Source organism: Stegostoma tigrinum, chromosome 23 (assembly GCF_030684315.1).
Source record: "Stegostoma tigrinum isolate sSteTig4 chromosome 23, sSteTig4.hap1, whole genome shotgun sequence".
Taxonomy (NCBI): Eukaryota; Metazoa; Chordata; class Chondrichthyes; order Orectolobiformes; family Stegostomatidae; genus Stegostoma; species Stegostoma tigrinum.
The window spans coordinates 32,446,270-32,458,584 of record NC_081376.1 but is presented as its reverse complement, the minus strand read 5'-3'; the positions used below and the strand labels follow the sequence as shown (position 1 = coordinate 32,458,584).

The window sequence follows — 12,315 nt, the reverse complement described above, 5'->3', positions numbered from 1 at the left end:
ATAATATTACAATCATCTCAGGATATTTTATATTTGATAGCACAGATTTCTATGAGCATAGGTGACCAGAAGCAAATAACACTTGCAATTACATTAATGAAGTAAAATATCCCAATGTTTTTCAGAGATTTTTCAAATATATTTTCACTCCAAGCCATAGGTTACATGCAAGGTGTCCAAAAGATTTGAGGTTGAATTAAGGAGCATCTTAAAAGGAGGCAGCTTAGTGTGGTAGAGAGGAAACAGCTTGGGTCCACCACACAGTCACTTGGTGCCCTGCACCACTTTTACTTTATCTTGAAATGAACCTGCTACTGACTGTTGGTATTGAAATGAAGCATTCTGTTGCTTACATAGAGGTCAGTGTGTGTTACAACTGGTCTTGATTTAGCCACAGGCTGCACACCTGATTTATATTTCCCAATCTGTCACAGGACTTTTCAAATTGCTAATAATTAAACCTAATAGACCTGCAATTGTGTTGTTTCAAGTACTTGGTTTGGGATTTTGAAGAATAGTTAGGGCAGGTCTGAAAATCAGGAATGTTTCAACATTTAATCATTCCCAAGCAATAACTGTTGACTGTGGTGTGTTGAAGAGAAAACTCTTTTATGGAAGAGGTGGGACACTAAAAACTACCAAAACAAAATTGTAATCCTATTAAATACAGTTTCTTCAGCTGACGCATACAGAGTTAGAAGTTATCTGTCAATGTTAGTACATGCTGCCAGATTAGTGACACTTTTGCAATGGCAGTACTCAGCAATTAGAAACCAGCTCTGATGAGATAATGGGAACTGCAGATGCTGGAGAATTCCAAGATAATAAAATGTGAGGCTGGATGAACACAGCAGGCCAAGCAGCATCTCAGGAGCACAAAAGCTGACGTTTCGGGCCTAGACCCTTCATCAGAGAGGGGGATGGGGAGAGGGAACTGGAATAAATAGGGAGAGAGGGGGAGGCGGACCGAAGATCGAGAGTAAAGAAGATAGGTGGAGAGGAGAGTATAGGTGGGGATAGGTCAGTCCATGGAAGACGGACAGGTCAAGGAGGTGGGATGAGGTTAGTAGGTAGATGGGGGTGCGGCTTGGGGTGGGAGGAAGGGATGGGTGAGAGGAAGAACAGGTTAGGGAGGCAGAGACAGGCTGGACTGGTTTTGGGATGCAGTGGGTGGAGGGGAAGAGCTGGGCTGGTTGTGTGGTGCAGTGGGGGGAGGGGACGAACTGGGCTGGTTTAGGGATGCGGTGGGGGAAGGGGAGATTTTGAAGCAGGTGAAGTCCACATTGATACCATTGGGCTGCAGGGTTCCCAGGCGGAATATGAGTTGCTGTTCCTGCAACCTTCGGGTGGCATCATTGTGGCAGTGCAGGAGGCCCATGATGGACATGTCATCTAAAGAATGGGAGGGGGAGTGGAAATGGTTTGCGACTGGGAGGTGCAGTTGTTTGTTGCGAACTGAGCGGAGGTGTTCTGCAAAGCGGTCTCCAAGCCTCCGCTTGGTTTCCCCAATGTAGAGGAAGCCACACCGGGTACAGTGGATGCAGTATACCACATTGGCAGATGTGCAGGTGAACCTCTGCTTAATGTGGAATGTCATCTTGGGGCCTGGGATAGGGATGAGGGAGGAGGTGTGGGGACAAGTGTAGCATTTCCTGCGGTTGCAGGGGAAGGTGCCGGGTGTGGTGGGGTTGGAGGTCAGGGTGGAGCGAACAAGGGAGTCACGGAGAGAGTGGTCTCTCCGGAAAGCAGACAGGGGTGGGGATGGAAAAATGTAGGAGGGCACGCTCCTGATTGTCTTCCAGAATTCTAGACTGGTTTTGGGATGCAGTGGGTCCCAAAACCCAGTCCAACCTGTCTCTGCCTCCCTAACCTGTTCTTCCTCTCACCCATCCCTTCCTCCCACCCCAAGCCGCACCTCCATCTCCTACCTACTAACCTCATCCCACCTCCTTGACCTGTCCGTCTTCCCTGGACTGACCTATCCCCTCCCTACCTCCCCACCTATACTCTCCTCTCCACCTATCTTCTTTACTCTCCATATTCAGTCCGCCTCCCCCCCTCCCTATTTATTCCAGTTCCCTCTCCCCATCCCACTCTCTGATGAAGGGTCTAGGCCCGAAACGTCAGCTTTTGTGCTCCTGAGATGCTGCTTGGCCTGCTGTGTTCATCCAGCCTCACATTTTATTATCTTGGAATTCTCCAGCATCTGCAGTTCCCATTATCTCTGATACTATTTTAACCTCACTGTGAAGCCTCTTCCAGGGATGCCTAACCTGAAGAAGTTACCCTCCTCCCTCCGGACCAACCTCAGGGAATCTCTCTCCCATTGCAAGTCTCTTGTAATCTCTTCGGCCTTGAAACTGCTCGACCATGTCCTGAAGCAAACCAGGTACCACAGCCACATCACCTTCCTCAGCCATCATGGGCCTCTTGCACTGCCACAATGATGCCACCCGAAGGTTGCAGGAACAGCAACTCATATTCCGCCTGGGAACCCTGCAGCCTAATGGTACCAATGTGGACTTCACCAGTTTCAAAATCTCCCCTTCCCCTACTGCATCCCTAAACCAGCCCAGTTCGTCCCCTCCCCCCACTGCACCACACAACCAGCCCAGCTCTTCCCCTCCACCCACTGCATCCCAAAACCAGTCCAACCTGTCTCTGCCTCCCTAACCGGTTCCTCCTCTCACCCATCCCTTCCTCCCACCCCAAGCCGTACCCCCATCTACCTACTAACCTCATCCCACCTCCTTGACCTGTCCGTCTTCCCTGGACTGACCTATCCCCTCCCTACCTCCCCACCTATACTCTCTCCACCTATCTTCTTTTCTCTCCATCTTCGGTCCGCCTCCCCCTCTCTCCCTATTTATTCCAGTTCCCTCTCCCCATCCCCCTCTCTGAAGAAGGGTCTAGGCCCGAAACGTCAGCTTTTGTGCTCCTGAGATGCTGCTTGGCCTGCTGTGTTCATCCAGCCTCACATTTTATTATCCAGCTCTGATGAGTCAGGTTATACTCAGAATTAGTGACAAGATCACTTTGGTAACCAAAATCAAAAGGGAAACATCAGTATTCATCAAAAACATGATAAATATGATAAAGCATTTTAGATGCACCCAGTCATCTTGTACCCAGCAAATTATGAAAAACATGTGCAGATGTTTTTTTGAGATCCTGTTGAAGCAGTAATGTTGACCAGGACACCAATCTCTCCGCAAGCCTTAATTTAGTGGCCATTGTGCACTTTTTTTACACTCACCCAGCGATCAAACTAACCCATGGTTTACACCTGAGATAACAAGGTATAGAGCTGGATGAATACAGCTGGCCAAGCAGCATCAGAGGAGCAGGTAAGCTGATGTTTCAAGCCTAGACCCTTTTTCAAAAAATGGTTTACACCTCATCTGTTCAGAACCCTTTGAATCACAGACCCTGCAAGTAGGTGGTTCAGTGGTTATCACTGCTGTCTGTCAGTGTCAGCAAACCAAGTTTGATTCCAGCCTTGGCTGACTGTGTGGAATTTGCACATTCTTGTCGGTGTGGGTTTCCACCAGTGTTATGGTTTCCTCCTGTAGTCCAAAGAAACACAGGTTAGGTGGATTGGTCCTGCTAAATTGTCTGTGGTGTCCAGGGATGTGCAGGCCAGGTGGATGAGCTATGGGGCATGAAGGGTTATGGGCACAGGGTATGGGGCTGGGTCTGGGTGGGATGCTCTTTGGAGGGTCGATATAGACTCAATTGGCCAAATGACTCTTTCTACTCTGTAGAGATTTTATGATTCTATCAAGTACCAACTTAAGCAATAGGAATTTCAGTTTGGAGTGTGCAAATGATTTGCTCGTGTACACTCTATTTTACTGGAAGTATCTAAAATGAACCAAACACTTCTCCTGGAATGAACACAGCAGGCCAAGCAGCATCTCAGGAGCACAAAAGCTGACGTTTCGGGCCTAGACCCTTCATCAGAGGGTGGTGAAGGGTCTAGGCCCGAAACGTCAGCTTTTGTGCTCCTGAGATACTGCTTGGCCTGCTGTGTTCATCCAGCTCCACACTTTGTTATCTTGGATTCTCCAGCATCTGCAGTTCCCATTATCTCTCTCAAACACTTCTGTTCATTTTGTAAAGAAAACACTGTGTCCTAATGATTCTGTTTAAACTCAGATAATTTGTTTTTATTAAGCAAAAGAAGAACATAAATATATGAAGTGTGACCAAACAGTGGAATGAGCATTTGTACTTGATCTTGAGATGAAAGGTGCACCAAGTACGAACCCTGTGACCTGTTCACTCATTCACCTGCGTACTGATCAGAGGCTTGTTGTCATAATTAATAGGAATCTGAAGCTGGAAAGTCAGAGGTGGAGGTAAGAACTTATAAAATCATCAGGGGTATGGATAGGATGAATAGCCAAGTCGTTTTCCCAATACAAAACTAGAGACGAGGACTGGGTGGGGAAGAGGAGAGAGAGAGAGACAGAGGCAACAGCACGTGCACGCACACGCGGGAGCAGAAGAGAAGGAAGAGAAGGGCTGAGACAGCAGTGGTGTGATGAATTGGGATGAAAGGGCATGGACAGGATGAGAGAAGAGGTCATTTCATGAGGGGTGTAGTGAGTAAAAGGGGAAAGAGGAAGTGAGGGAAGGGCAAAGGCAAATTTTAAGAAAAATGGGCATAAAGAGCACCAACAAGGGGTGGCAGGAAAAGGGAGAATGCATTTGTGTCTGAACTGCTGCTATCTCCCATACAATTGTTAACACATGTTTGAAGCCAAAGAAAGTCAATGTTTTCATTCAAAATATTCAGTATCGTGGCATAAACAGTTCACTTTGTGTGATATTATCAGCTTAGATAATTCAATATTTATCTTTCTTTTTTATAGTTGAAATAAATTTACAAAACAAACAACGGCTTGAAAATACAGTACTTCAGAAATCAACAAGTCAGGAGAATTATACAATACTAGAGGCCAGAGCCAATCAGCACATCAAAGTGATACCACCTTAATGTTTTATTACAGAAAAAAATTTATAATTGTTCTCGGTTTGAAGGGAAGCTGAGATCAGGGGTACTCCTGTAGTTTAAACCAGGAGCAGCTATCTTCTCTCCACAGATGTTGCTAGACCTGCTATGTTTCTCCAGCAGTGTGTTTTGGATTCCAGCAGCCACAGTTGTTTTAATTCAAGAATCTTTTCAAGACTTGTTACTGGAATTTTCTCTACAAAATACAGAGGGGTCACTTTCGTGTGTTTTTTTTAAAATTCATTCATGGAGTGAGAGCATCACTGACTAGGCCAACATTTGATGCTCATCCTAGTTACCCAGAGGGCAGTCAAGAGTCAACAACATTGCTGTGGGTCTGGGGTCACCTGTAGGCCTGACCAGGTAAGGATGAAAATTTCCTAAAGAACAGTAGTGAACCAAATGGTATTTTTCTGACAATGAACAATGGTTTCAAGATCATCATTAGACTCTCAACTCCAAATATTTCATTGCATTCAAATTCCACCATCTGCCATGATCCCCAGGACATTAGTTGGATCTTTGGATCAATAGTCCTGCATTAATACCACTAGCCCATTGTGTCCTCATTTAAATAAAAAAAGCCCACTGGCAAATCTATAGCCCAGTTATTGGGGTCATCCATTTCTGATTCTAATCAGTTCCCAAGCAAAACGAGGTTTTAATGCATAGCTATGTTTGATCCCATCTCACCATTGCAGTGAATTCTGGGTCATTAAACCTAAACCACAAGAACATAATAACATAAAAACTAGGACCAAGACTAGGCAATTCAACCCTGCTCTACCATCCAATAGGATCATGACTAAGCCAACATTCGTCATGTCTAATTTCCTGTCTTTTCCATATAATCAGAGGTAATGGGAACTGCAGATGCTGGAGATTCCAAGATAATAAAATGTGAGGCTGGATGAACACAGCAGGCCAAGCAGCATCTCAGGAGCACAAAAGCTGACGTTTCGGGCCTAGACCCTTCATCAGAGAGGGGGATGGGGGCAGGGAACTGGAATAAATAGGGAGAGAGGGGGAGGCGGACCGAAGATGGAGAGTAAAGAAGATAGGTGGAGAGAGTGTAGGTGGGGAGGTAGGGAGGGGATAGGTCAGTCCAGGGAAGATGGACAGGTCAAGGAGGTGGGATGAGGTTAGTAGGTAGATGGGGGTGCGGCTTGGGGTGGGAGGAAGGGATGGGTGAGAGGAAGAACCGGTTAGGGAGGCAGAGACAGGTTGGACTGGTTTTGGGATGCAGTGGGTGGGGGGGGAAGAGCTGGGCTGGTTGTGTGGTGCAGTGGGGGGAGGGGATGAACTGGGCTGGTTTAGGGATGCAGTGGGGGAAGGGGAGATTTTGAAACTGGTGAAGTCCACATTGATACCATATGGCTGCAGGGTTCCCAAGCGGAATATGAGTTGCTGTTCCTGCAACCTTCAGGTGGCATCATTGTGGCACTGCAGGAGGCGCATGATGGACATGTCATCTAGAGAATGGGAGGGGGAGTGGAAATGGGTTGCGACTGGGAGGTGCAGTTGTTTGTTGCGAACTGAGCGGAGGTGTTCTGCAAAGCGGTCCCCAAGCCTCCGCTTGGTTTCCCCAATGTAGAGGAAGCCACACCGGGTACAGTGGATGCAGTATACCACATTGGCAGATGTGCAGGTGAACCTCTGCTTAATGTGGAATGTCATCTTGGGGCCTGGGATGGGGGTGAGGGAGGAGGTGTGGGGACAAGTGTAGCATTTCCTGCGGTTGCAGGGTTCCCAGATGTCCAAGTTCTTTAAGGACCGCATCCCAGATGTCCAAGTTCTTTAAGGACCGCAACTTTCCCCCCACGGTGATCGAGAACGCCCTTGACCGCGTCTCCCGCATTTCCCGCGACACATCCCTCACACCCCGCCCCCGCCACAACCGCCCCAAGAGGATCCCCCTCGTTCTCACACACCACCCTACCAACCTCCGGGTACAACGCATTATCCTCCGACACTTCCGCCATTTACAATCCGACCCCACCACCCAAGACATTTTTCCATCCCCTCCCCTGTCTGCTTTCCGGAGAGACCACTCTCTCCGTGACTCCCTTGTTCGCTCCACACTGCCCTCCAACCCCACCACACCCGGCACCTTCCCCTGCAACCGCAGGAAATGCTACACTTGTCCCCACACCTCCTCCCTCACCCCCATCCCAGGCCCCAAGATGACATTCCACATTAAGCAGAGGTTCACCTGCACATCTGCCAATGTGGTATACTGCATCCACTGTACCCGGTGTGGCTTCCTCTACATTGGGGAAACCAAGCGGAGGCTTGGGGATCGCTTTGCAGAACACCTCCGCTCAGTTCGCAACAAACAACTGCACCTCCCAGTCGCAAACCATTTCCACTCCCCCTCCCATTCTCTTGATGACATGTCCATCATGGGCCTCCTGCACTGCCACAATGATGCCACCCGAAGGTTGCAGGAACAGCAACTCATATTCCGCCTGGGAACCCTGCAGCCATATGGTATCAATGTGGACTTCACCAGTTTCAAAATCTCCCCTTCCCCCACTGCATCCCTAAACCAGCCCAGTTCATCCCCTCCCCCCACTGCACCACACAACCAGCCCAGCTCTTCCCCCCCACCCACTGCATCCCAAAACCAGTCCAACCTGTCTCTGCCTCCCTAACCGGTTCTTCCTCTCACCCATCCCTTCCTCCCACCCCAAGCCGCACCCCCAGCTACCTACTAACCTCATCCCACCTCCTTGACCTGTCCGTCTTCCCTGGACTGACCTATCCCCTCCCTACCTCCCCACCTACACTCTCTCCACCTATCTTCTTTACTCTCCATCTTCGGTCCGCCTCCCCCTCTCTCCCTATTTATTCCAGTTCCCTGCCCCCATCCCCCTCTCTGATGAAGGGTCTAGGCCCGAAACGTCAGCTTTTGTGCTCCTGAGATGCTGCTTGGCCTGCTGTGTTCATCCAGCCTCACATTTTATTATCTTTTCCATATAACTTGCTTTCTCTCCATAAGCTTTTAATCAATTACTAGTTAGTGTAGTTTATGGCATTTGTTGTTGGGCATAGACATGGTGGGCCATGGTGTATGACTCTAATTAAAGTCTACCTGTTCAAATTTACTAGGTATACATTGCACTTGGGAAGTGAATTCCATGGATTTATGACCTTTTGAGAAATAACTCTTCCTCATCTGTTTTAAATCTGCCACACCTTATCCAAAACTATGGCCTCTTGTTCTAGATTGTCCACTTAGGGAAAACATCTGCTCTACCTCTTTATTGTCAATCCCCTTTAGCATCTTATATACCTCCACTAAATTTTCTCTCATTCTTCTAAACTCAGTGACTTAAGGCCTAAGTTGTTTGTTATCATTTGACATTCTCATTTACACCTAATCTTATCAATGCTTGCAGCAATTTCCCAGTGGAACACAGCTCAGTTAACGCTAACAAAAGCTGAAATTATTTCAGTTCGGAAGAAGGGCCACTCAACCTGAAACATTTATTGTGTTTGTATCTGCACATGCTGCTAGACCTGTTGAGTTTATCCAGCAATTTTGATTTTCATTTCAGATTTCTAGCATCTGCAATTCTTTGTTTTATTTCAATTAACTCTTTACTTGCCAAACGTTAATGAAAGAGGTACTCAACAAAATGAAATCTATAAATACAAAAGTCCACAGTGATTAAGCACTTCTTCATGTAAACTGGGAGTCAAAATCAGGAATCCTCTCCTAAAAGGTGAGTGAGACTGGCTGTCAACTGAAAGTGTCAAAACCGAGTGTTTTTTTGCTTTGCAAAGTGTATGAAGGTCTGCAAAACAGAGGCATGTGATAGAATCAAAATGCAGGTCAGCCATAATCTCACTGAATGGAGGGGCAGGGCCAAAGGCACTGAGTAAACAGCTTTTTCCTGCTCATGTGTAGGCTAGAAAAGATTGTTCTGTGTTTATATTTGACACAGGTAGATTTAGCAACATGGAAGGATTTACAAGAGAGACAGTGCTGTAATAATTCACATCACTGGATAAGACAGGCAGAGGTCCAGGCTAACGCTCTGGGGACATGGATTCAAAACTCATCACCTTCCAGCCCTTTGTCCATAGGCTATAATCGCTCAAACGTCTATCCAGGCAATTTTTAAATGTGATGAGTGTGTCTGGCTCCACCACTCTGACTGTGAACCTCAGATTGCACTCACCCTCTGAGTGAGAAATTTTCTCCTCAAGTCCCTTTTTTAAATGACTACCCTCCCCATGCTGCACATTTGGTCACTGTTGCAACTTCCTAACTGATCATTTTTTGATTTCCAGAGTAAGGCAGAGCTTCAGTAAGAATCATAGAAATTCCTAGGCCCACACATCCATTCACTAATGGGAGAGAATAGGAACAGTGGTGTGAAATGGTCCAATTTTGAAACCAGTATCACTGAGGTCAATTATAAGTCCTCAAATGTTAGCTTGGCTGGAACCTCCCCAACTCAGGGGCAGAGCCTGGATCTTGCCAGCTCAGCACAATCCAGAAAGAATCCCAATCCCTTCCAGTTCAGCACAGCCCAGGAACATAATTTAAAAACTCTGAGCTATGCAGGACTTATTTTGCATCCATGTTAATCCACACTGCGTCCTGATGAATCATATCCAGCAAGTGACATCAGATGTTGACCTATGTTCGATGCCAGATGTTATACATGTTCATATACTTACCCTTGTGCTGTATCAAGATTTAAGGTGCTGACAGGACTAGTAAACTTGCGGGTGTCCCACAGTCTGGCCTGTCGTTCACGCATCTGCAAGGGAAAATGCAGAAGGGGTTCTCAGTACAGTACTGCCTGAACAAAGAGGGGGATGAAGAGGAACACTGTCTAGATACTGTCCAAGATTCTTCCAGATTTCTGGAGAAAGGTAAGGTTAGTATCAGAGTGGATCCAGGATCCTATTATCCATGGAATGGACAGCTCAGAAGGCCCTTATCAATTCCACTTTGCCAGCACAAAGCGACCGTTCATATAAGCTGCTTGCTTGGAAATGTGGAAAGTATTGCCTGCACACAGCAACTGAGAAGTAGAAAGTGGCATACAGAGAAGTACAGATGTCTCATCAGGTACAAGCGACAGTGTTGCAGACTTTATCTGCAAGGCCGAAAGATGAGTGCGCAGTGTTGATGTACAGCAATATTCATAGCCATTTTGAAGAACAATTAAGAAAGATGCACCACCAGCCCACTATATTAAAATCAAGTCAAAATCATAAGACCGTAAGACACGGGAGCAGAAGTAAGCTATTCAGCCCATCGAATGTGCCTCACCATTCAATGAGCTCATGGGTGACCTGGTAATCTTCAACTCAATCTTCCTGGCTTTTCCCCATAACTAATAATTCCCTTATTGATTAAAAATCTGTCAATCCCACCCTTGAATATTCTTAAATGACCCAGCCTCAATGGCCCTCTGCAGTAAAGAATTTCACAAATTCACTAACTCCAAGAAGAAATTCTTCCTCATCTCCTTTCTTAGATGTGCGACCCCTTATTCTGAGATTAAACCCTTTGGTCCCAGACTCTCCTACAAGGGAAACAACCCTCCAACATTTACTCTGTCAAGCCCTCCAAGAACTTTGTACATTTCAATAAATTGCCTCTCATTCTATGTTTAAATGAGCACAGGCCCAATCTACTCAATCTCTTCTCATAAGCGATACTCTCCATACCTGCTGTCAGTTGAGTGGACCTTCATTGGGCTGCCTCCAATGACCTGCATCTTTCTTTAGATAAAGGGGCCAAACCTGTTCAGTATTTCAGGTGTAGTCTGACCAATGCCTTGTACAGTTTTAGCAAAAGTTCCCTACTTTTACACTCCATTCCCTTTGAAATAGACACCAACATTCCGTTTGCCTTCCTTATTACCTGTTGAACTTGTATACTAGATTTTTGTGATTCGTAGATGAAGACTTCCAAATCCATCTGTTATGTGGCTTTCTGCAGTTTTTCTCCATTCATATAATATTCAGTTCCTCTTTTCTCCTCCCAAAGTGCATAACCTCACATTTCCCCACATTATACAAGATGATCAAAGGATTAGTTAGGGTGGACACTGATAGATATAGGACAGATGTCAGAGGTAGGGTTTTTACTCAGAGTAGTAAGGGTGTGGAATGCCCTGCCTGCAACAGTAGTAGACTCGCCAACTTTAAGGGCATTTAAATGGTCATTGGATAAATATATGGATGATAGTGGAATAGTGTAGGTCAGATGGGCTTCAGTTTGGTTTCACAGGTCAGCGCAACATCGAGGGCCGAAGCACCTGTACTGCGCTGTAATGTTCTATATTCCAAATTCCAAGATTTTTGTCCAATCACTTAACCTATATATTCTCTGCAGACTGTGTCATCCTCAGCATTTACTTTCCCACCTATTTTTGTGCTATCTGCAAACTTGCTTATAGTATATGCACTTTAGTCATCCTCTTTCCTCATTAATATGCATTGCCAATAATTGTAGCACCACCACTGATCCCTGTGGCACTCCACTAGGTTGTCATCCTAAAAACATCCCCTAGTCCCAACTCTTTACCTTCTATTAGTTCATAAATCCTCAATCCATGCTGTTATACTACTTCCAACACCATGGGCTCTTATTAAATAGTCTAATGTGTGGTAGATAGAATACATTTTGATAGGAAGAACAGAGGCATAGACTGTTTTCTAAAGAGGGAAAGGCTTTGGAAATCTGAAATGCAACAGGACTTGGGGGTCCTAGTTTAGGAGTGTCTTAAGGTTAACATACAGCTTCAAGTGGTGGATAGGAATGTAAATGCAATTTTTGCATTCATTTCAAGAGGGATTGAAAACAAGAACAAAGATCTACTGCTAAGGCTGAATGAAGGTCGCAAGAACTACAGATGCTGGAGTCAGAGTCAGTACAGTATGGAGCTGGAGGAATACAGCAAAACAGGGTGTAAACCAGAAAGGTCAACTTTCCTGCTCCTCTGATGCTGTCTGATCTGGTGTGTTCTTCGAGGTCCATACTGTATTGAGGGTCTGATCAGCCTGCATTTGGAATATCGTGAGCAGTTTTGGGCCCCGTACCAAAGGAAATGTGCGCTGGCTTTGGAGGGTGACCAAAGGGGCTTACAAAATCGATACTGGGAGTGAAGGGCTTGCCATGCAATTAGCTATTGAAGTCTCTGGATCTGTACTCCGAGTTTAGAAGGATGAGGTCGGTATCTGATTGATGCTAACAGAATACTGAGAGGCCCGGATAGAGTAGAAGTGTAGAAGTTCTTTCTACTTGAGAGAGACTCATGGTGAATGGA

The 12,315-nt window shown here is 46.1% G+C and overlaps 1 protein-coding gene across 1 annotated transcript in view; it reads right to left on the bottom strand.

Annotated features, from left to right (window-relative positions):
* The window catches only part of coro7 (coronin 7), a 146,127-nt gene that overhangs the window by 88,937 nt on the left and 44,875 nt on the right, over positions 1 to 12,315 (bottom strand). Inside the window, exon 9 of the mRNA XM_048552707.2 lies at positions 9,710 to 9,792. Within this exon, the coding sequence (XP_048408664.1) occupies positions 9,710 to 9,792 (83 nt within the window). The remainder of the gene's footprint in view (positions 1 to 9,709; positions 9,793 to 12,315) is intronic.